This window comes from Mugil cephalus, chromosome 15 (genome assembly GCF_022458985.1).
Source record: "Mugil cephalus isolate CIBA_MC_2020 chromosome 15, CIBA_Mcephalus_1.1, whole genome shotgun sequence".
In the NCBI taxonomy this organism is placed as follows: domain Eukaryota; kingdom Metazoa; phylum Chordata; class Actinopteri; order Mugiliformes; family Mugilidae; genus Mugil; species Mugil cephalus.
In genome coordinates this window covers 14,666,384-14,691,055 of record NC_061784.1, presented here as the reverse complement: position 1 = coordinate 14,691,055, position 24,672 = coordinate 14,666,384, and the positions used below count along the sequence as shown (strand labels likewise).

The window sequence follows — 24,672 nt, the reverse complement described above, 5'->3', positions numbered from 1 at the left end:
TGTGGACTGTAGTTGTTCTTTAATAATCAGATTCACATCAGACTGGTGGATCAGGTGTAGAGGTCTGGTGTCAATGTTTCCCAAGAGCTGGAATAAATCCATGAGTGAACATCAGGAGGAGGAGTTTCCAGGAGAGACAGAAACATGAAGGTAGAAAAAAAAACAGACATGGACATGGAGGAGAAACTTCTCCTTCATCATCACCATCTTTCTTCTCCTCCTCATCTTCTGGCACATGTCCAGCAGATTTGACCCTCAACAGCAGCAGAATCACTCTTCGTTTCCTCCTCCTTTTCTTCTTCTTCACTTATTTTTCTTCTACCTCATCTAGTTCCTCTTCCTTCTTCTTCTGGTCTTTTTCCACTTCTTCGTCAGTAAAGTTCTACTGTGATTGATGTTTTGATCTAAAGTCATACATATTTGATCACATGACATTAACCAGTCTCCATGGGAACAGTCCACGTCTGATCATGGTCGTCTGCTGCGTTGCCATCACCCCTAGAAATGCGCAAAACCTAAATATTGCAATGAAAACCTGGTAGCGGAAACGCCTGCATTTCGAAAAGCCTCTCGAACATCTCTAGAACGCTTTTATGCTCTCATGAGGTGGTTTTTGGGCGGTCATTTGAAGTCCATTTCTTCACAGTGAAGAAATGACGAGAATTTAAGAGAATTATGGGATATCTCAAGATGAGACTTCATGAGAGTTACAGCTCATTCGCAAAACACCTTTCAATGGAAGCACTGAAAGCGCAATTTATCCAAATTTCCAAAATATCGCTTTTATTTTACGAACAAAACAGATCAGGTCGTGGTGCCAAAGACTTGGTAGGACAAGTTTCCACCGTGAATTGATAATCTTCTCCTCTCAAGGGCAAGTCAGGTTCAGGTGAGACGATAAAATTAGATCAGCTGGAGTCCATTTCTAACAAGGACCCTAATGAAAACATCCTCTATGCTTAATTCACGCTTCTCAGATTAACGAACGGCCGTGACAAACACTGCAAACACTGCAAGAATAACAAACAACATCCAACAATGAGGATAACATTTTTTTAAAAAACTCAAAGCTTCAGCAGCAGACGGAAAAGGTTCAGCAAAGAAGATCAGACATCTCCTCTTGATTAAAAACCTTTGAAATATTTAACGTCTAGAGAAGCAGCAGCTCAGGGGGAAGAAGTGATGAATGTTAGACCTGACAGATAATAATTCAGATGTGTTCAAGAAAATAAAAAAAGAAAACGAGGACCTGGGAAAATATTTTCACCATTTGCGAACCAGACTGAGAATATGAATATAAACCTTTAGGAACAAGTGAGCCTTCTACTTTAGGTGTTCTCCTTTGATCTTTATCCCAGTTGTTCACGCTTTACATGAGTATAAATGAAAACCCTGAAGATAATAGTGCTCACCGCTGCGGTGGACGGAGACGGGCGAAGTGTCCACACTGACGGTCAGGGCTCTCTCCTTCTGCTTGAAGAACTCTCGAGGGTTTCCTGACCGCTGAGCGATGATGGCCTTAGCCTCCTGCAAACAACAACGAGCTAAATCAAGACTGGAGTCTGGGGGGGCGGTTGTATTTTTTATGCATCGGGTTTGCGAATCAACAAACTTTTTAACTTTATCCTACACAATAAACTGAACCAGAATCTTACACATTAGTATCAAGTTTTAGTTCCAAACTATCCTCAGGACAAGTTTACAGACCGGAAACAGCAAAGAGCTGAACTGCATCGACGTCTTATTAACATTCACCCTGAGAGATCGGTTGATTCGGTTCACATTAACTGAGTAGCATTTAAGATCCCTCAGACCACATTTGGAGGTTAGGTTTTGTATTTTCTTAATAATGAACGCAAAGAGTGAACTGCATCACTCTTATTAACATCACCTGGAGATGGTTGAATTACTGTCACATTAACTGAGTGCTTTTAAGATCCTCAACCACATTCTGGAGGTTAGGTTTGTATTTCTTATAATAACCTTAATGTTGGATGCATGCAACAAACATCACTGTACATGGTTCTGAAACAGACATTCACTTCTTTTTAAATCTCTTCTTAAAACACATTTTCTTCCCTTTGGCTTTTAACTCAGTTTGAGATGTTGGTTCTTATTCTTTGTTTGTTTTAGGATTTTATTTTATGACCCTGTTTCTAAATTATTAATGTGTTTTATCTGTTTTCACATCAGCACTTTGCTGTTTTTTAAGTGTTTTATGAATAAAGATTGTTTTGACACAACAGCTGTTTGCACAATAGGATGTATATAGGACGTATATGGGATGTATAGTACCAGGTCTAAACTGTGTCAATTATCAGTGGGTCTATGGGTTTTATTATTTTGCTGATGAGACAATAAGTCCTCATGTTTAAAGTGTTAGATAAATGTTTCTTTAGAGTCCATATGAAGAATATTTTTAAGAACAGACTGAGCTAATAAAACTGTTGTTTTACGGGCGTATCAATAAATAAATAATAAATGTGATATCAGTGAGCTAGAGAGAGTTATAAAGAGAGACCATAGTTAATTAAGTTCCAAAATCTGCATCATGCCCCAACGTCAGGACACACATTACAAACAATGCTATTCATGGTTCTGAAACATCAGTACAGAGCTGCTGTATCATGACATGTCTATCACCGATCGCAATATTCTACTACGACCCAACTCAAGATGAATTTTAATACCAGGTCTGAAACTTTTCTTTGGAATAAAAATTTACTATTTCAATGAACAAACTGATCTAATAAAACACTTGTATCACATAATACATGAATAAATAAATGAATAAATGTGCACTGTCCATGGCTCTGAAACAACATCAGCATAGTGATCTATTGTTGTGATGCAACCGCACATTGTTTAAGATCCAAATTTAAGTCGACGTTTTCTTTAGTTCCTGACCTTCTCCAACACAAAACCTTTGTTTTTTAACCGATATCAACCCATCCTCCTCTGAAGTATCTGCTGCTGTTTATCATTTGTTTGTTGTCGTTTACTGACCTCCACCTCAGACTCCTTCTTGTCCAGGTTGAGGTCCTCGAGGCTTGGCTCTGCTGCCTGGAGGAGACACACATTAACCATCTAATTCCCGAATAAAGAATTTATTCATACAAGTCAATACACGTTTCTGCAGACGGGGGGCGACAGAGACTGTGTTTGTTTAAAGGGACGACAACACTGCAGTCAAATGGAAAATCTAAGGAAGAAATCCTATTTCCAACAAAGGAGTCATGTGATCACTACATTTCATCGTCTTATTCTCTACTAGAAATGATAACACATTCTGAAAGTAATTATAAATGATTTCTGGGGTTAATGAGAGGCACACAAATGACGTATTCATGCTGGTAGTGGTTCAGACTGGGTGGCGGATTCAGAAACACTTACCATAGTGGTCTGACTCCGCAACCTCTCTTTGGCCTCCTCCTCCTCCTGCATCTTCTTCCTGTTCACACACACATTCAGTCTTATTTACCTGCTCCCTTCAACTCTAAAGACAGCGTTACGTTAATGAGCCAGTTAATTGGCTTCTCAAAGTGTTGTTGTCGCCCACCTGTGCTCCTCGATCTGCTGCTCCCTCTCTCGGTACCTCTTCTCTCGGTTCTCCTGCTCCTTCCTCTCCAGCTCCATCCGCTCCTCCTCGTAGCGCTGCCGCTCCTCCGCCGCCTTCTTCTTCTCCTCCTCCTTCCTCAACTCCTCCTCACGCTGGAAGACAAACACGCAGAAAAAAGGTTAGGTGAGACATGAGGGAGAGCCGAGGGCTGATATCCAGAAACACAACGGCCCCGTTGAGACCTCTAGATCTGGTCTGGTTTTAGTCCCAGTGTGAACACACCTGGGACACATCTGATCTCAGCCACAAACAGCTGTTCATGGTTCTGATGCAACAGCAGGTTGAGTCCGTCGGAGACTCCAGCTGCTACAATATTCTGACGACCACATGATGGCGCTGCTCATTTACAAACAATTCTTTCCTTCCTTCATCTTCCTTTTGTTCCTTCTCTCCTTCCCTTCATTTTCCATCCTTCCTCTTTCTTTCTCTTCAGTGCCTCCTTCATTATACCTTCCTTCTTTCCCTCCTTCTTTCTCTACTTCCTTCCTTCCTTCCTTCCTTCCTTCTTTCCTTTATCTTCAGTCCATCTGTGATTATTGCTTACTCTCTTCTTTCATCTTTCCTTGCTTCCTCTCTTCCTTCTTTCCTCTTCTTTGTTCCTCCATTCCTTTTTCTTCAGTCCTTCCTTCATTATTGCTTCCTTCCTTCCCCCCACAAGCTTTAAGTATAGGATTAATTAAAGGTTAATACATCATCCTCCTTCACTTATAAGTCCAACGTGACGCGTTGTTTTATTATTGATTTATTTCTATTTATAATGCAGCAAAGGGTGAATCTAGCGAACGTAGCCTACAGCTCCCTGTCACCCTGTGTTTGGTTTGAATAGACCCCACAGCGACATTTGACTTCGTTTCACACCTCAGCTCCCATAGCTGAATCTAGCGCTAGGTTAGCTTAGCTTCACTCTGTAAAATGTTGTGTAAATTTGATGGGAATCCGCTTCGTGGCTGTACAGTCAATCAGGAGTAGAGGTCTGGTGTTAATCTTTTACCAAGAGCAGGAACAGAAAAACAGGCAGCTGTTGAAAGAAGCGTTTGAATGGAGCTGGAATCAATGCAGACGGAAACATTGGAGACATCTTGGTTGTCTTCTTCTACCCCGGACATTCAGGACACTGACAAGGAGATAATACTTATGCCTCTTTCTCCTCCTTTTGTTCTGTTTCCAGTAGATGTGATGCTCCTCTTCACCAATAAATTGATGTTTTGATGTAAACTCATACATCTGATCACATAAGTCTCCATGGAAACATAATTTCTGATCAGTCATTGATCAGTTAAATAACAGTGCAGGATTTAACTGCCTCCTCCACCTCCACCTCCTCCTCCTCCTCCTCCTCTTCTCCACTCTTACCTTGGCTTGCTCCCAGAACTCCTCTCTATTGATTTTCTTCATCTCCACCTCTGCATTGGTCTTCTCGTACACCGTCCCCTGCAGCAGAGGAGACAGATCAGGTTTCCATTAAAGTTTTATGGTCGTCTTCTTGCTGTTTCCCCTCCCCAGGAACACCATCATCAAAATACTCTCTGCGGAAAATGTGCCAACGTGCGTGTTTCTGAATCTCTTTTGTCCTCGTACCACGTCTCCGTGCTCTTCTTCTCTGGTCTTCAGGCGGCTCAGCACGGGGCTCGCCACCGCCACCGTGCCGTTGGTCAGCCGCTGGCCGATGGCTGACGGGTCGATGTCTTCCAGACTGCTGGCGTTGACGATGACCTCCACCCCCTGAAGAAGACAGAGAGAGAAAGAGAAAAATCAAAACCTGGAAAGAACCCCTTTTTCTGATTGTTTAGATCAGATTTTTGGCACAGGTTAGCCACCTTTAAGCACAAAAGAGCATCTTCTGGATGTTTTTAGCATTATTTATTTATTTATTTTTTCAGTTTTAAGTTCGTTGAGCCCTTTCCTAGCATTTGGCAAATTTTCACTGTTTCTTCCTACCCATTTCCTGTTTTTGTCTTTTTTTAATTTTTTTTTTAGTTGCAACTCTTAGCATTTTTTGTCCTTGTTGTGTCCCATTTTGTTGACATGGATGACTGAAAACCTTCACAGACGAAAGGTTTGACCAATGTCCTCTGAATGGAGGGATCCAGTGACTCTCTTTTTTGCTATATTTAGTAAACCTTTTGCGCAGTTTAGCCTGTATTGGCAGATATTAGCTTTAGTTTGAGCTGGTTTTAGCCAGTTTTTGGAACAACCTAGCCTCTTCTTTTTTGTCTCTAGTTTTAGCATTTTGACACTTCTTTAGCTGTCAGAGTTTAGCCATTTCTGTTCTGTTCTATTTTTTTTTTGTCTAGTTTTTGAGTAAATTTTGACTTCCACTGACATAATACATTCCCTAGCACGACAAAACCTAACTGAATACTAACCCTTCCCTAAAAACCCTAGGGTTTGTCCCTCACAAAGATTGTGGGTCCACAAAGTTAGAGTTCGGCAAACAGATGCGCAAAATATATAAATAATACATTGTCTCTCCTTTAATCTCAGCCTTTTATCGGTGAATCCAAAAATACCTGCTCAGCTCAGCTCGGTGTTCAGGTGTGAATGTTCTGTTGTGTATGACGCACACACAGGGATTACTTTAATAAGAGACGGTATTTGTCACGCGCCGTCAAACACACTTGTTCCTCCTCTTTGATCCTCCCTCAGGTTTAAATGTGCAGCGGCTTCTTTTCCACCGAGAGCCGCAGGAGAACGTTCGGTTGTTCCGCCACAAGGAAACTAAAACGAACCTCTTTTCCTGCTACCGATGCTCAACTAGAGCGAGACCTCGAATTACACAACGGCACCACGCTGTTAAACGTTTCACTGTGAGTTTCAACTGGAATTAAGAGGTTTGTCCTGATACTGAACTCCAAATATCCAATGACATTAGGTATTTTTTCTCTCCTGGTAGCCTGGTGTTACAAGGCTCTATTCAGTTTGAGTCTGGTAACATCTGGATTTATTATGAGGTGTGTTTCAACTCATAATTTAGCTAGTTTTGTCTTGTTTTAGCTAAGTTCTTGCATAGGTTACCATGACTTGTTCTATTCTTGCCATGTTTACGTGTTTCTAACCAGTTTTCTTTCTTGGTTTGGTCCATTTTTAGCTTGTTTTTGGCACAGTTCAATATTTTAGTTTGACAATATTTAGCAAGTTTGTTCCTGGTTTTAGCCTGTTTTGATGTATTTATATGTGTTCTTAGCCCATTTTTGCCACAGGTTAGCCTTTTGTGTCTTGGTTTTGCCACAGGTTAGCCTTTTGTTTCCTGATTTTGGTCTTTCCAGGTATTCTTGTCAAAATATGAGTCTGGTGTGTGTTTCAAAAATGCCTATACCATCAATTTGAATCGTCCTCCAACCAGTCAGAGCGATTTAGTTGGGAACTACTTTAACTGGAATTTATGATGTTGATGCTGTCTGACCTGGAAGAAGTCTGCGATGGTGGCGACGTGGCTGGCACAGGCACACTTCCTGGCATCTGGCACGTCCTCTCCGACCTGAAAAAGGAAAAGAGTGAGACAGAGTTATTGAAAGAGGAGGGACTTCACTCGTAGTGACCAGATTGCGGAGGACTGTTTCCTACTCGTATCAGGGCTTTTGTTCTACGGTACTCGTGCTCGGTTATTGAAGCAGTCGTTGCATTGTAACAGGCTGGATGGGATTCAGTAATCACAGCTCATTCAGAGCAGCACAATGCAAGTGCAGCGAGCAGCAATTACAGAGGAAAACGGCCTCATTTTATCTGAATTCAGGGCAATTTATCTCCCAATAACATAATTTCATCTGTCTGTGTGCCAGTGTCAGATGTTGAAAGGAACAAGAGGAATGTAGCTTGAATACTTGTAATACAGTTTAATTATGAAGTTTTGCTCCAATTTTAACTGTTTTTTAAGGGTTTAGTGTGTTTTCGCATGCTTTTTGGCACAGCTTAGCCTCGAGACTTCTTAGTTCTTCCCCTGTTACATCCTGTTTTAGGCGTTTTAGCCTGTTTTGTCCCATTCTTACCCTGTTAAACATGTCTTTGGCCAACGTTTGACACAGTTTAGTCTGGTTTGTCTGGTTCTTATACCACTTTTTAGCTTGTTTAGCACAATTAAGCCATTTTAAGTGTTTTAGACAGTTTTGCCTCGTTTTTGGCAGTCTCTATCCTGTTCCTTGGTCTGGCTTTGGCACGGTTCAGCCTGGTTTGGCCCGGTCTGCTCCAATCTGGTTCTCTTTTGCCTGTTATCATTGCTCTGCTACATTATGATGAGATCTCGTAGCACTGCACCGAGTCTCATTTAACCCCCAACTGTTTTTTCTTGTTTGTCTCTTTCTGCTGTATTAATTACCAGATCTCCTTTTTCCATTTGCCTTGGCAGCCCCGGAGAACAAACATGCTCAAATCCAGGCAGCAATTCAACATAATTTCTGGAGGACAGGGTTCTGTAATCAACCTCGCTCTCTCTTTCTACCCCCCTGTGGACCCTGTCATTATACGCTAACTCGGGGCGACTGTCAGCTTCAGAAAGAGCAACATGCAACTCAAGTCCCTCACAAGGATCCAGATTGAATTCACGTGCTCTTAACACACCCTGTTAGAGACTCTAATTGAGCATGGATGAGCTCAGCATCAAGAATGATTCATGTCTTCCTCTTAAACGACTGCTCCATCAAGAAAGAAACTGTTTTAAAACTGTTAACTGTTTGAAATCCCCCAAAACAAACAAACAACAACAACAAAAAAAATATAAGGTCTCTTTTGATTATTTGATCTCCTAACAACCATATAAAGCTTTAATATTTATCTGCTCCCAGGAGGGACAGAAATATGGAGGTAGAAAAACAAGCAGTGGTTGAAACAAGTTTGAAAAAATTAACCAAGCTGGAATCAATGTGGACAGAAACGTTGGAGACATAGAGACAACTTATTCGTCTTCTTCTACTCTAGACATTCAGGACTAGAACAGTGAAAGGGAGGAGAAACAATATTTCTTATTATCCTCCATTTCCTCCTAACTAGTCTTCTCCTCCTAATTCTACTTTTTCTGTTCTATTTCCAGTAGATTCGCTCCTCCTCATCAGAACCTCTCCACTAAATTAGTTAATTTTGATCGAGTCTCCATGGAAACAGTTCATCTCCGATCACTGATCAGGCGTATCAGACACTGATCTGTGTAAACAGCGAGATAATAACTTCCTGATTGTTCACTCGTCAAATAAACGGCTCAATTAAAAAAAAATTCTCTGACCCCGAATGACTCAGTAAAGGACGGTTTGGCCCCTCCCCTCTCGTCTCCCACCAGCCCCCAAACGTTCGACTCACCCAGTTAATGAGGATGTATCGTGGCAGAGCGGCGGTTGGCTCCTTCAGGCTGCAGAAGCCGTACATCACCCGGCCGTTGTCAAAGGTCAGTGTGATCTCTGCCAGGCCGCCTCCTGCCCCACAGAAGAAGAGCTTTTATTGTCACTGCAGCACGGTCTGGTTTTTACCAAACGGGTCTGATTCACTGCATTTCAGGAAGTAGTTAGACCCCTTTGCATGGGCCGTATTGTAAAATTTAAAGTGATATAAAAACCAAACACAGTATCTAAATAATTTAGATTTACATCACCAATAAAAAGATGAAATAGATAACCAAACAGACCAAAACCAGGATGGAAAAGATGTGTCAAACTGTGTCAAAACATATCACTTAAAAGGGCTAAGAAACAGACTAAAAGCAGCCATGAACAGGACAGAGGTGGGCCGTGCAAAAAAAACAGACTCTAAACTGTGCCAAAAACAAAACAAAAAGGGTTCAAAAGAGGTAAGAAAAAAAAATGGACAAATGGGACAAATCACACTTAACTGTGCCAAAACTGGGACACAACCAGGAAGGAAAAAGACTAAACTGTGCCAAAAACAGCCGAAAAGAAACAGATGAAACTGGGAAAAGGAAAAGACTCAACTGTGTCAAAAACAGGACAAATATAGTACTGACAATGGCAAAAATTAGACAAAAGTGACATGCTAAACTGTGCAGACACTGGTCAAAACCAGGACAAAAAGCATCTTAAGCATGCCAAAAAGAGAAAACAATGGACAAACCTTGACAAAAGCAGAACTGAAAAAGCTAAACTGAGCCCAGAGTGTGTTAAACACAAAACAAAAAAGGTTCAACTGGACTAAAAACACATGCAAAAAACCACACACACACACACACACAAAAAAAAAAAAAAAAAAAAAAAAAACAGCATAAAATTAATACGGACCAAAAACTGACACAACAGGCTAACCTCTGCCACTCGTTTGGATGATGATTCAGTTTTAACACAACATGTATACTTGCTAATTGAATACAATCACAACACAAAACACAGTCAGCCGGAAAATACTGTGAGGAGTGTGAAATATATACGGGATCATTATTATTCTGGAACGATCACGCAGTGCCTCATTAACAGCACTAATAACAAATCCATCTCTCAGATGCCTTGTTTTTACAACCAGAGCGGCAGCAGAGCCCGCAGAGCTCATCAGCTTTACACCAAAAATGTTCACAAGCCCCCGTTTCCATTGAAAACACAGAAATTACAAAAGCAATATGCCACAGCTGGAGGATTCACAGCAGAGAAATGAGAAAGAACTTTACCTCCAGATGCTGCCAGTGTCAAGTCATTACTGTCGTCCTCATATGTGTACAAGGCCCTGTTATAAAGACACAGAAGAGAGAGAGAGATAATTAGACATTTAAATCAAGAAATGGCTTCTCTTTTATTTTGCAGATGGTTCCTTCACAGAGTAAGTGCATTAATGCTTTTAAACACGACTAAGAGAGCTACAGACTGAGTCAGTAGAAGTGTTTTCCCATTTTAAACATTTATAATAACACTCTTATAAACCAGAGTTGATCCTGGAAAGGCCAGAAAGTAATAAAAAAAAAATAGAAAAATGATTGAGCGAGAAGATGTCCGTCACTGTTTTATATATATATAAAAAAAAAAAAAAAATGGATGCATACATTCAACCACCTCTGACCTCGTTTGCTCAGATTAAATGAAGGTGACAGAGATTACAGCTTAGTCTGCATCTCCAGATTGAAGCGGTTTGTTATAACATGTTTGTACGGGAGGTCAATAAATCCGATAATCTGCAGGTCAGAGTGAAGTTAGTCCAACAACACAACCAAAATACAAATGTCAGAGTCTCGACAAAGCTGCAATACAAAATCAACCAACTTTGTAAAAGACATGTCTGTTATAATAACCACAGACGGGAGCATATTCTGATGGTAACATGCTAATTTAGCTATTTCCTTCCTACTACTTCCAAAGTAATAACTAATTCTTCTCCAGCATGGATCTGGCAGGCAAATCAGATTGTTTGGGTGGCGCTTTATGTGGTGATGGACAGACAAGTGACAGTAGTCATAAACGCCATCTGAGCTGTAGAATTGAATTAGTTTAAATGGTTCTGATTTATTGGAGAACTACCCAGTTGATGCAGAGATATTTTTTTCTCTGTATTGGCTGCAACACGCCCCATAATGAAATCCAGATGGAGTGATACCAATGATACCGGTTACGACAGGGAGACAGAAAACCTCATGCAATTGGATATTCCTCCAACAAGCTATTTGTTGGAGAAAAGGAAATGATAAACTAGCAAAAGAAACACAGGTTGAATTGTGCTAAAAAAGAAGAGAATAATGACAGAAATCGTCACACTGTGCTGAAAATGGACTAAAAACACATATAAACATGATAAGAACAGGATAAACCAGGATGATCTGAGCTAAAAATGATCAAAACCAGGACAGAAAAGGCTAACTGTACTAAAAATGTTCAAAATAAGGAAATATCCAAAGATCGTTTAAAAAAGCAACTGGACTTGTTGAGTTTTGAGAAGACATTTCAACGTTGTGAGTGGTGAAACTTCTTTTTAAAATAAAGAAAGAAAACTTTATCCTGTAAGGAAAAATGTACAAATAAAGGATAAAATGCTAAATAGTGGTAAAAACTGAATATAAACATATAAACAGGACAAGCAGGTGTCAGTTGTAGGACTATCCAACTGCACCAATATCGAACACGTCTTTAAAATTTAACAAAATTTAAAATAATCAGAAAGATTACACTTAACCCTTTAAAGATAATCTGAGGCTGAAGGGAGAAATAAAACTCAGTAGCAGCTACCTAAGTGGATTTTTATACGTATTAGAATCCTATCGGGATTAGACTGTTAGAGAAATTACCCTTTAATCTATCAGGAGATTAGAACCTGGAGAGCGGATAGATTATTGGAGATTATTATGACGATGGAATCTGACATGAAAAATGCTGCTGATTGTCACGTTTCTATATCGTGTTGGTGCGTGAATTTCTGCATATATGTCATTTGTTTGTGTTTAAACAGTTTTATATTTTCTTTCAGGTCATCTTCAGTCTGCTTAGCATGGGAATAGCAACACTGTACAACCTATAAATAAAGCGTTCAATGTTGCAGACTGTTCTTCAATCAGAATAAAATATGACAAATATGTAAAGAAAAAATAAACATAGCTCTGTAGAGAAGATTATTATACTCAGGTTTAAAAGGGAAGAAAAAATAATGTTTTATGGCCATCATTTATGACAGTTTGAGAATATAAGAGTAGGCAGTTTAGCATGATTAATGTTTTGCTTGTTTTTTGTATGTGTTTTATTGTGTGTCTTGTGTATGGTGTGTGTTTTGTGTGTTTCGTGTGGAGGGGATTACCGGCCAGCCTCACTCTTCATGACCTCATGCTGTTTCAGCCTGAAGCTTTGGTCTGACCACAGTCTGATTTTCTGCCGACCTCAGCTTCCCTCTATCCTGTCTCATTCTGTTGAGTCATTCTCCTCTCTCTCCGTTTATCACATCAACAAAATGTCTGACTTTCCAATCAGCTGTTTATCCTTTCCATTTTAACACTGACTCTTGCCCTTCCTCAGATAATACCAGGATAGATTAACACTGAAGTGATACCGGGACAGAAATGCAACACTGATCAAATGTGGTGACATCAAACTCATAGTAACACGAATATGAAGTTAAACTTGGGAATAAAAACGTGTTTTTAATCAGTAATCAGTTTAATCGATGTAAGAAGTCATTACACTATCCAGTCTTACAACACTAGTACTATTAAATGATATTGAGTGTGTTATTTTGTCCTTGATGTCAGTGAATGTACCATGCTAGGTCTGGACGTTATGGTACAACTGAGAGTTTGCCAAGTGCCACAAATTAGACCGACTGAAGATAAGCCTCCATAGCTTCCTTTGTGTGACAGGCTACGATATGTATTCAAGTCGAGAATATAGCATATTTCAGTGATGCTAAGCGTTACTTTTTTACTGTGTTTTTATCAGTGACATCATTGACTAGTTGATGTCAACTCAACTTTCACCACGTTAGTCAACTTTATAAAATCTGAAGTTGTTCAACCCAAATGACTACCATTACTCTTCTGTCCATCACCACACTAAGCCTTTCAAAATAATTTGATTGGCCTGGCAGATATTTGCTGGAGCATAATCATTTCATTACCTAATTACCTAATTTCCCTTCGGGGATGAATAAAGTAATCTATCTATTTATCGATCAATCAGTTCCCAGTGGAGAGACTCTAAGCATGAGCCCCCTTAGGTCCTGTCCTCTCCATATGTGGCTTAAGTTTTGAGCAGGCGGAGATCGTCCATCTTTATAAACAGTCAATGGTCGGAATTGGTTTCCGAAAAAAGTCACTTCACAAAAGAAGCACACGTTAACTGATGATGCTTTTTTCTCCCTCTTTTTCACAGGCTGTAAACATCACACACTTATATCTGGCTATATGCTGATGACTACCACCTTTATTAATACTCCTACAGGTACAAGGTCCTGGAGGCAGAAAAAAACACAGAAATGTCAGGAAATAAAAAGATGTCAGCTAAAAAAGGACAACATCATGAAAACTAAAAGCCGGAAGCGTTTAAGGTTGAGAGAGAGTGATAAAGAGAGAGAGAATACAGCCTATAAATAATTCTCTTTAAGGCAGCCAGCTGTTTATTATTCATATAAAGCCCTCGTGACCTAGAAACAGCTCAGTGTGTGTGAGCACAGCTGAGCCTGTGCGAGAAAGAAGATGAGAAGAAAAACAGACAAAAGAGGAGGATACAGGAAAAAAGAAACTGGAGGAGTAGTGAGCAACTGAAGAGGCCTCAGCTAATCAACTAATCAGATTCAGTCCCGAGCATCTTCATCTGTGAGCATCCTCAGTCTCTGGGTGTCCAATCAGTGTGAAGTTCTTATCTCATTTAGATTTAAATTGTAGCATGAAGGTCAAGTCGTCCTTTCTGTCCTGTCTTTCAGATATTTTGGCGTTAAAATTCAGTCAAATTCAGCATTAAACCTCTTTCCAACAGGTTGCTTAGATAATAATCTTCACCATCAATATCTATATAAAAAACAAAACAAAACAAAACAAAAAACATTTGTTGTTTGTATAAAAACTGAATTCAGCTACAGTCTAAGAGTCCACTGTTTTGGTGACCCTTCCATTCACCCTCACGTCCTCCCTCCGCTGACTTTGAGAACTAGATTATCATGGGTAATCATTGTGGGCTGTCATGGTGCAAGTTCCTTATGATCCATATGAACACAACCAACACCAGAAAACTACCATCAACAAAGGGCAAGTTTGACTTCACCTTTGATCTGCTTGACCTACTGTTAGCTGGACGGCTAGGAAGGTAGAAAGACCTACTATTAGCCAGAGGCTAGGAAACGAGCAGGAACTACTGTTAGCTAGTATGCTGGGAAGCAAGGAGGTACTACTGTTAGCTGGTAGGCTAGGAAGCTAGAAAGACCTACTATTAGTCAGAGGCTGAGAAACTGTTAGGAATTACTATTAGCTGGGAGGCTAAGAAGCTAGGAGGAGCTACTATTAGCCATGAGGTTAGGAAGCCTATGAATAAAAAACCGTGGCCTTCACTGTCATCAACCCAAAATAAAATCTGTACAGTATTACAGGATATGAATTAATAATTGTGTGTGTGCCTTTGAAGTGCAGAAGAATCCCTGCAGTGATCTGAGTTGGAGGTGGATGAACAGCGTCTCTCTCTCTCTCTGATCTGCTCTTCATTGTAGTGAGGGGAGTTTACTAACTGAACAGTGATTATATAACACTACTTTATATTACGTTTACATAGCATCTCTACTGTAGAGTTACAGCAGCAGCAGCCACCGGCAATCGACTTGTTAGCTTAGCTAGTAACCAGTCAAGATAGGTTCTGTTAGGGAAATACTCATTGCATCTGCTACTTCTAGCATCTTTGCCTTGGGCTTGGGACCTCTGCATATTTAACACCCCTGTTATTTCTCATCTGTCACATGTCATTAAAACAACAGTCTCGACAGGGGCGGTTATTTTAGGCTGTCAGGTGGTTAGCGCCATGTCAGGCCCGAACGTCTCACACATCGTCGTCAGGACCGATGGGAAAGTAACGGAGCTGACTGTGAAATTCGGATGAGAAGATACAGAAACAGAACCAGGGAGGAAGAAGAGTGGAGAAAATTAATTTGACAAACGAGTATTCAATGAACACGGGGACACTGCATCCGGAGCATGAAACAAAACTCTCAGCTCTTCAAAAAGCTACTACCCTACTCCACTACTGGGTGTGTCACCATGGCAACAACACAGCATCCCCCTCCCAGTCATCTGTATCTCGGTTGCAGCAGTTTGTGACCTGAGGGGAGCTGTGATGTAAAAGGGAGCTGAAGGGGAACATACATAAACAAACTTGTATTACTGTCTTTGTAAGGACGTTCTATTGACATAGTGTATCTCCCAGCCCCTAACTCAACCCCTGACCTAGTTGTAGCCTTAACAGGTCATCTGTGATCTTTAAAAGTGAACCACAGACAGCCACAAATAGCAAGGAAGCTAGGATGAGCTGGGAGGTTAAGAAGCTAGGAAATGCTACTTTTAGCTGTAAAGCTAGGAAACTAGTAATGGCCACTGTTAGCTGAGAGGCTACAAAGCTCACAGGAGCTACCATTAGCCCAGAGGCTAGGAAAAAATACTATTAACTGGGAGGCTAGGAAGAGCTAGTTAGCTGGGATTCTAGGAAGATCTACAAACAATGGTCTAGAGCTGGTCTCTCCTGAATTATGCGGATCACTTGGTCTATAGTTTGTTTGTTCTAGATAATCATGTTGTCGTGGACATATTTGAGATTTTGGACATTCAAATGACACTGTTTGGTCCAGACACAAGAGACGTGAGTGGACGTCACAGTCTGCCTTTGTTCTTTGATAGAAGTCTGGATTAGATGTTCAGGTCAGCAGCAGTGCTCAAAAAGTGACCCCTCCAATCAAAGAGAGTTCCCAATTTAATAATTCCCCTGTAAAAACAATAAAATATTCTGACCCTGAAGAAAAGAAAGGTACTGAAAACCAAACCTCCAGCCAAAGTTCAGTCCCTGACAGTTTGATAATTTCAGTCTGACGTCTGATACTGGGTCAGTTTGCCAAGAAAGCAAACATACTTCCTTTCCAGCATCCACAGAGCAGGTCAACATGTCAGAGACACATTTTTCTGAAAATATCATGGATAAGAATTAGCCAGAGGGAAAAGAAACAGAGGCATATGTATGATCCAATGATATCTGAGAACAAGTCAGAATCAGTGATGTTAATAATATCAGAGACCTGTGAGTTGTGTTTATTAAATCAGCGTTAAGCGCTAGAGCTAAAGTACGTGTGTGAAGTGGATTGGTTGTCATAACAACCTGAATAAAATTGGCCTAATTTTGCAATTTCTGGAGTAAAGAGAAGAAATGAGAAAACTACTATTAACTGGGAGTCTAGAAGAAGCTAACATTAACAGGAAAGCCAGGAAGAGCCACTATTAACTGGGAGGCTAAAAGGAGCTAAAAGGAGCAAATATTAACTGGGAGGCTAAGATGAGCTACTATTAGCAGGGAAGCGGGGAAGCTAGGTAGAGCTACTGAGGCTACTATAGTATTAGCTGTCTGGTGGACAAAATAGCAGTTGGATAAGCAAAAAAAATCAAGCTGAAAAAAGCAGTTAAGTGATCAGATCGCCCGATCTGTAATTTAGTTTCCCTACTGATTTTTCTCTGTGAAGTTTGCTGTATTATAAACATCTAGCAACATAAAACAAATTTAAACACAGACTGTCTGTTTCAGTGTTCCTCCTGTGTTTCTTCAAATAAATCGCCGGAGGAAAAAGGCATTTAAATATGTGCGGTGAGGGAATCTGTAAACTCTGACAAAGAGCCATGAAGACAAAAGCAGGCAGACATGGAACGTTGTGGGATGGGACGGAGAAAACTATGATTAAATACACTGACCTCGGCTGTTAGTCCTGTGGTTGGGTGACATAGTGTGATTTATTGAATGAGAATCTACATGGTGACTTAATGTGAAAAAAATGAGGCAGACAGGCATGAGGATGTTGAATTATGGGTAAAAATTTTGAGAGGGAGGTGGGGGGGGGTGAAGCATTAGGGAACAGCCGTGACTTGTATAACTGTCAGTCTGGGAATGCAGAAATCTGCATGTTGACACGATGAGTAAGACAAGGCCAAGATGGAAAACAAGATGAGTGGGGCTGTAATGTTCTTCACATGCCATAGTTATCAGACAGAGAAATAATGAAACACATACTGAAATAAATGCTGCTGGCTTCTAATGGAGTTGTGACTCCTCCACCATAAATCCAGACATGTATGTCTATAAGAAGTTAGGAAAGGCTACTATTAGCTGGGATGCTAGGAAGCTAGGGAGAGCAACTATTAGCTTTGAGGCAAAGAAGGCCGAAAGAATTGGCAAAAAACAACCAACTTAAAGGAAAATATAATTGCAAACTGTATCTTGGGCAGCATAAGACAAACCTTGTTTCAGGAACGTTATGTCAAACACAATTATGCTTCAGCGTACTAAAAATCCAGTTAGATGGACCACAGCCAAAACATGTATAATTCAAACATTTTCTTTCCTGCACGAAAGGTTGACCAGCGATCGCATCTACATCCCACTCTGAAGCCAGATGTGGACTAAATCCTCAAACAGGCTGCCAAAAATTATTCTGCACAAGCATCTGTTGTCCTCATGTGAGTTAAATTATCACTGAGACTCTGACTATACAGTAGTTTTATTATCTAAAACAGAGCAGACTGGAGATTTATCCTTAAACACATCATGTTCGATGTCGGGGAAAACACAAAAACGGGAGTGCAGTTAAAATCCAGAAATTATCTCACCAAACTGGCAGCTGCTGACGAGGTGAAATTATTGAGGGAACATTTTCCATCAATACTGAAGAATTTGGTGAGTAAACCAGCAGGCTTAGTGTCTGTCTCCATGTTTGGCAGAGGACTGTTGAGACTGGGAAAAGGCTGACTGGCATTTGATTTTTAAAAGGAAATCTGTCGACATCAGCAGTTGTTTTGTTTGTAGAAGCGGGAGGACTTGAATGAGAGCAGCAGTGGAAATATTTACAGGCGTTTCTTCTATAAATGGAAATCAAACCGGCACATTTGCACCAATAACAACGTGCTCCTACTTAATTGATAGCAGAGCAATAATTTCTCCAGAGCATTTCTGGAATCTGGCTTCAACGCTTCTTTTGGAAACATGTGGGTGACATCACAGAAGGGTCGTCTGTCTTCATACAGACTTCAATAAATGAATGAGATAAAAACTATTCCAATAACAAGCATGTCTCAGCTGTGTGCATCACTTTTAAAATCCCACCATGGAAACATCTCAGTCATAGCTGTGGTTTTCTGTGTGGCCACATCGGTGAAGATGTTTCATTGCTTGTGTTTTGTCTCGTGTCAGGAAGAAGGCTGTCGAGCTCTTGGGGTCAAGTGTCTCGAAAAAGGTTTTAAGAATGCCTTCAAACATTAAGCAAACGCAGTCTAGTGTGTTCCTCTACCATCTCAGACAGCAATTCATTTTTTTTTTTTTGTCCTTGGAGTTTAATGTACACTGCCGGACAGAGCGTTGCAGAAGGACGGGAGAGTCAAAAACAGCCTCAACTGTGGCCCATAGTCTTTCATAAGGGCTTAGTCAGCAGGATGTTTTATTATTTTTTATGTCCTGGACCCTTAGGACACAGCGCACACATCACAATCTAGTACTGGGTCCTTCCACACTTGTCCTAATCAGCTCTCCAGGGACAAGGGTTCGGGATCGAGAGAGGACTGGTTGACTCAGCAGGACAGACAGCTCATACCTAACTACACACCTTCATACACTCACTCTGTCCTCTGCACTGAAAATGCAAAAGTGCCTCAGGGAGAAGTGGAGACACCAGTCTATTAGTGTCTCCAAAAAAAAAAAAAGAAAAAAAAAGAAAGAAAAAGCCAACATAACCTGACAGATGATTTTAGATTCTCTGTTTTGGATTCAGCTTTCGGCCAGAGCAGTAAGAGTCTGTCTCTGTAAATGCAGCATGGTGAGTAATTCAGCGATGTGGATATGGATGCAGCGGCCGATTCAGTTTGATTGACATATGACTAGAACACACTGTTCACCAAAAGTTTAACTGAAGGAAAGTTGTTGTTCATACCATCAATTTGTGGAGTGGTCACCATTGACCAGAAATATAGAGACCTAGCTGCACTAGTCTTGACCAGTGGGAGAATCTAATACAGCTGAATAACGTTTGACACAAACTCAGCTCCCCAAACGTTGACCTGCTTGTTTTGTTGACCCCAAACAGCATCAATTGTTTTGGTTCCTACCACCAGATTCGCCGTGATGATAAACATGATGCTGCTACCACTATGCATCACCATGGATGTTTTGTTCTCTTTGCTCCAAATCTGCTCGTTTCATTAGAAAATATTTGAGGTGGGCAATGTACAACAAGGTTACCGAGGAGCCTGGGACATCCCACAGCATCCAAATGATACCCCCCCGACAAAGATACAAAAGAGTCTCAACAATTATCACCGATGACTTTGATGGTATTTTCTATTCTAACAGGAGAAGAACTAGCTCGGTCCATATACATGGAATATTTTCTATTGGTTCACTCAGAAATACACCAACTATCAGTAACAAAGCGATGGATGACAAGAGAATGGTTTTATATAGTATGTGGACGGGCCACATCAGCTGGAGGAACTTTGGAAAGTTCTTAGCGTTGGAGGCAAAAATCTGACATGCTGAAGCCCTGAAAATGTGCCTTTAAGACAGAGGTACTTTTATAAATTATGTTTATGGTGAGACTTTCTCTGATCTCTAAATTAATGGAGAGATTTAGTTTTAGTTTAACATTATATGGCTCAGCATGGAGAGCACAGCAGCATTCACGGCCCCGCTTTGAGCGCTGGCTGGATTACAATGGACTTCCTGTGGCCGTGGAGTCACCGCTGCACCAATCAGATCTCGTCACTGACCGACACGGCGTTCGGCACAATGTTGGGCTGTCGCCATGAGAGCAGCAGAGCAGTGTAAACAGGACAGAAAACATAGAATGTTTGCCGGGACCCAAGATAAGCAAGGTCTCTGGAAAAAAATAAATAAATCAGGTTTTTCTATTCTCAGATGTTTTCTCTGAGCTGATAAATCAGCCTGACCTGAAATGTTTGGTCTTCTTCATGTCCTCTCTGTAAACATACCTCACAAAGCAGCAAGATCTGTTTACTCAGGTTCATTTACTTTACTTGAGAATTTTTATGCCACGTTTAATTTTGACCATTCTCTTCCACGAGTAATCTCTAACACTTTAGTCCTTAAACTCTTGAAGACGTCAGGACAATGAAATGACACTTGTAAACAACAAAACTGCAAACTAAAACCAATGTATTTCATCTGTCTTCTCTGGCTAAAATGGAGATGTTACTCTCCCTTGTACTTCAGGTGTAGGTGAACAGCTAATCCTGACCTAAAGGTCTAGTTCTCCTCTTGAGTGATCAAACATCCTCATTAAAACTCAAACATGTCTTTGTTTTAGCTCAGTTTTTTGTATAAACCCTGACCTGGGTGGCTAGTAATCTTCACTGGAGTCTATCATGACTTTAAAACGTGAAGCTCAGTCAGCACAGGACATTTTAAGATGACAGTTGTGAGAATCAATATGGTTTCCAGGTCTTTGACACTGTTCTGGATTCTTGAAATAGTTACTCTTTGTTTTAGACTGTTGCAATAATAATTATAATAACGTGCATTTGCATAAAGCAACATATTTATACACTCCCGTGTTGATGAAAAACTTGAAACCATCCCTTTAGGGTCAATTTAGAACAGATCAAAAATTAAGTGTGAGTTAACTGTGGACAGTCAACCGATTAATAGCAGTAAAATATTTCAATCAGTTGGTGGCCTTAGTGCAAAAACAGTAATTTAATAGATTTATCATTTCTGGCACTGAGAAACACTCTGGCACTAAGAAAATAATCTGCATCATGTGTTCTTGTTAATGGATGAACATGTCATCCATTGCCACTGTGTAGCACAACAATTTTTTAATAACATTTGACTAATGGATCTCTGTAAAACACAGGAATAAGATCTACTGGGTACTGTTACACACAGACCTTTGGGGTTTGTCAATAACAGCGTTAATTTTGTTCACAAAGACGATGACGAAAAATATTTGTAACAAAGACGAGATATTGACGAGCTGAAACTGATATCTGATGATAAAAACTATGACAAAATATTATTATTTGATATCATAAGATATTATTTGAATATCAGACATTGAAAATACGTTCTCTTTCTAAATGTGCATCCCTGTTTAAACAGTGTACAGTAGGTTAGGCGTGGATATTGGCACGGACTTCACGATACGATAGATATCATGATACTTGAGTCACGATACGATACATTATTGCAATATTAATATATATTGAAATATATAAATGCAGTTTAAAATCCAATCCAAGCCAATTTATTGCACTTGTACAGAAAAGAAGTGGTGGTGGAGGTGCAGAAGTTGTTCACGAAGAGCCCAAAATATGACTTTTTCTCTTTTAAAATCAATACTAAGACATTCAAAATCAATATTGTGTCATATCGACATTTTTTCCCACCCCTTCAGTAGAGTGTATAATAGTCCATAAATGTAGTTCCTGGAAAGAATCTTTCTTGTGTATGAATCAAAATATGAAATAAAACAGAAATGTGTACATCCATAGTGGTTTGTACTTGAATTACCATTACGATAGGTAAGAGTCCTCTGTCAACATGTCTTCAGCCATTGTACTGCTTCTGAATATCTGTTTACTGCACTCAGAAAATACATAATCCAAAGATGACATATACCAGCTCCCAAAATTAATGTTAGTTACAGTTTGACTAAATTTGATGGTTACTGGTTACTAATCAGAAACCTTAGAGAATATTTCATGACATTCAAACACTGCTTTTCCTTCAGGAGGAGGATTTTTATTTGTGTATTGATTCCTGTTCGTTCAGACACTGTAGGCTCATCTGGTTGTGTGTAGCAGCCTCGAACAGAGACAGCTTCTGTGTAGTAGAGGCTTAAAACAAAAAGAGAGGATTTCAAAGCAACACACACAGCCCTTGTGAGCTACGATCGAACGGTCTCTGATGGCGGGTCAGTGTAGGCTGTCTGCCAGCGAAGTCTTTCATCCTGCATCTCTTTTTGTATACATACTCGACGTCTCTCTGCCTCTCTTTCTTTGTCTGCCACTCTACATCCCCATCTCCTGCTCAAACTCTCCCTCTCTCTCATCATCTAATTTCCGGTGTGAATGTGAGGACAGACGGACAGGCGGCGTGCCAAATTGACCAGCGCAACACAACATCATGCACATCCATCTCCATGGAGAGCAGACGCCTCGCACTGATGCTGAATGTAAAGTAGGTCATGACGGCACGTTCACATGCTGCAGCGAGACGTTAAAATAAATCTGAGTGAAGGGGTAAAAAACACGATTATGTCATGAGACGTCGGTTATTTATGGAAAAGCTAAACAGTTTGTTTGCATTTGAAAGGTCGTTTTCTGGATTAAAATAATGACAGCGTTGCTCCAATTAAAGTAAAATATCTTAGCTACTACTAAATGGATTTTTGTGAACGTCATTCTCCTGTCGCCTCACTAGCCGCCACTGGTCCTACATTTTCCTCAGATCAACTGCAGTTATTGGCAAAAAAAGCTTATATCCAGTTATTGTACTTGCTGTTAAAGACAAGATGTTGAAGTGCATTTACCATTGTTTCAATGTTTATTGGGTATTTCTGCTCTAATGTCGGGCTTCCTGTTCGCAGCCTCCTTCTGGTGAAACCACTCAGAGAAATGACATCATGCTACAGGGAGCTATTTGCAACCCACACACATATAATGGGAGTTTTCAGAGAGCACACACAATCAGCGCCATGATCTCATCCTCAAGCACAAAGCGACGCACAAATGTCACTTTCTAATGACGATTTCACTTTTCTTCCCTTGGTTTGAGAGAAGGAACTTCATTTCCCACATACTAGATCGTCTTGGATGCCCGACAACATCTGAAGGGCACTATTATTAAAAGTATGTTTGTGCATTCCTGCCCGACTGTTTGATTTATCCTGTTTGCTAGAACGGAACGTCTGGCATCTCGTGGGAAATCTCAATGCGGAATGAGTGACAAGTGGAGATTTAAGAGCAAAGACAGTGAGCACTCTGTCCACACCGAGACGGGTAAGAAGGGGACAAAGAAGAGGACGTGTAGGCAGTTGGACTTGGGTTTTATATTTGTATTTACAGCTGTGTACATTTATTCATTTTCTGCTGGTGCGTACAAGTGATCTGGCGACCATTCAGAACTTGCCCGACAATCTTCACATTTTTAAATTTTCCTGAGTCATAATAATCCGGTGAAGGTTGCTGGTGTGTGCACGAGTCCAACACAAACTGGAACTGCTAACAGCTAATTTGGCTTAATTTAAATAGAGGTAACTTTTAAAAATAAAGCACAGGACAAAGACAAAATATCACAGCTAGCTGAGTCCTTCGGAATTATTATATTAAGTTCCACTTATAAGAACAAGATTATTCCCCAACTACAAGCTAATGTTAAATGAATATTTATATATATGTTTTACACAATTACAGATGCAGAGGAAATCCACAACCCATGTAAAGTTTGTGTATTTTCCTCTGTCAGTCAGAGATAAGATTTCATCTCCTCTAATTAGACTCTATGTCTGGGTCCTGGTCCAACGTGCTACTGAAAGGATTTTAGTTCAAACTCGACCTGAAGCTGAAAAGGCTCCACATGTGTCCACAGGATGAATACAGCTGCTGCTGCAGGACAGATGTGTATGTGGGATGTTTCTACATATGGAAAACAGAAGAAGAAGGAGTTTATTTCACTGACATGAGTTGAAGCACATTAGTTTCTCTGTACGAGGATGTGGATCAGTTTCATGGAACGCCATGGTTTTTCTTCAGGGGCTTTTCCCCCTAAAGTTCCTCTCAGCTCAGGGTTTTGAAACTCGACTCAGCTCCCTGTTAGGATTCAAAACACAGACGGGGAGTTCTGGGGAAACTGTAGAGCTTTGCGTTGGCTAAACAAACTGTGGAATGGGTCTGTACTTTTCCTATCGTCAACAGATGTTAAATTAACCGTGTGTTGGTGCACCAATCGTTCAGGATTCAGGATCAAAATCAGGACTAGGACCAAGACCAGGACCAGGATTGGGACTCAGATTAGGATATGAGTCAGGACCATGACAAGAATCAGGATCAGTATTAGTGTAAGCATCAGGATCAAGATCAGGATGAAGACCAGGCTGAAGATGACAACCATAATCATCAGGACCAGGATCGAGACACAGACCAGGTCCAGGACCAGGATCAGGGCCATGACAATAATCAAAACCAGGACCATATAGAGCTGATAAAAGTGGTGCCCCTGGATGACTTCTAACAGTAGTCATTTGTCCTCAGTAGTCTTTGTCTCTGAGAGCAGAGGACCACATGGTTTGCGTTGTAAACAGGAACAGACTCTTTATACGTCAGACAGCGGGAGGACACGGCTAGCTGTGGTAGTCTGTCATCTCGCCAGACCGTTGTCCTGAAGAGACGGTGAAGAGCTGTAATTAAGCGACGGTCT

The 24,672-nt window shown here is 40.5% G+C and overlaps 1 protein-coding gene across 4 annotated transcripts in view; it reads right to left on the bottom strand.

Annotated features, from left to right (window-relative positions):
- Positions 1-24,672, bottom strand: part of dbn1 (drebrin 1) — a 76,559-nt gene that overhangs the window by 8,122 nt on the left and 43,765 nt on the right. For all 4 annotated transcript variants that reach the window (XM_047606674.1, XM_047606675.1, XM_047606677.1 and 1 more), the window contains exons 2-10: positions 10,215-10,270; positions 8,906-9,018; positions 7,023-7,097; positions 5,198-5,341; positions 4,973-5,050; positions 3,560-3,711; positions 3,394-3,451; positions 3,007-3,063; positions 1,413-1,527 (exon numbers count right to left, since the gene is read on the bottom strand). In XM_047606674.1, the coding sequence (XP_047462630.1) occupies positions 1,413-1,527; positions 3,007-3,063; positions 3,394-3,451; positions 3,560-3,711; positions 4,973-5,050; positions 5,198-5,341; positions 7,023-7,097; positions 8,906-9,018; positions 10,215-10,270 (848 nt within the window). The remainder of the gene's footprint in view (positions 1-1,412; positions 1,528-3,006; positions 3,064-3,393; positions 3,452-3,559; positions 3,712-4,972; positions 5,051-5,197; positions 5,342-7,022; positions 7,098-8,905; positions 9,019-10,214; positions 10,271-24,672) is intronic.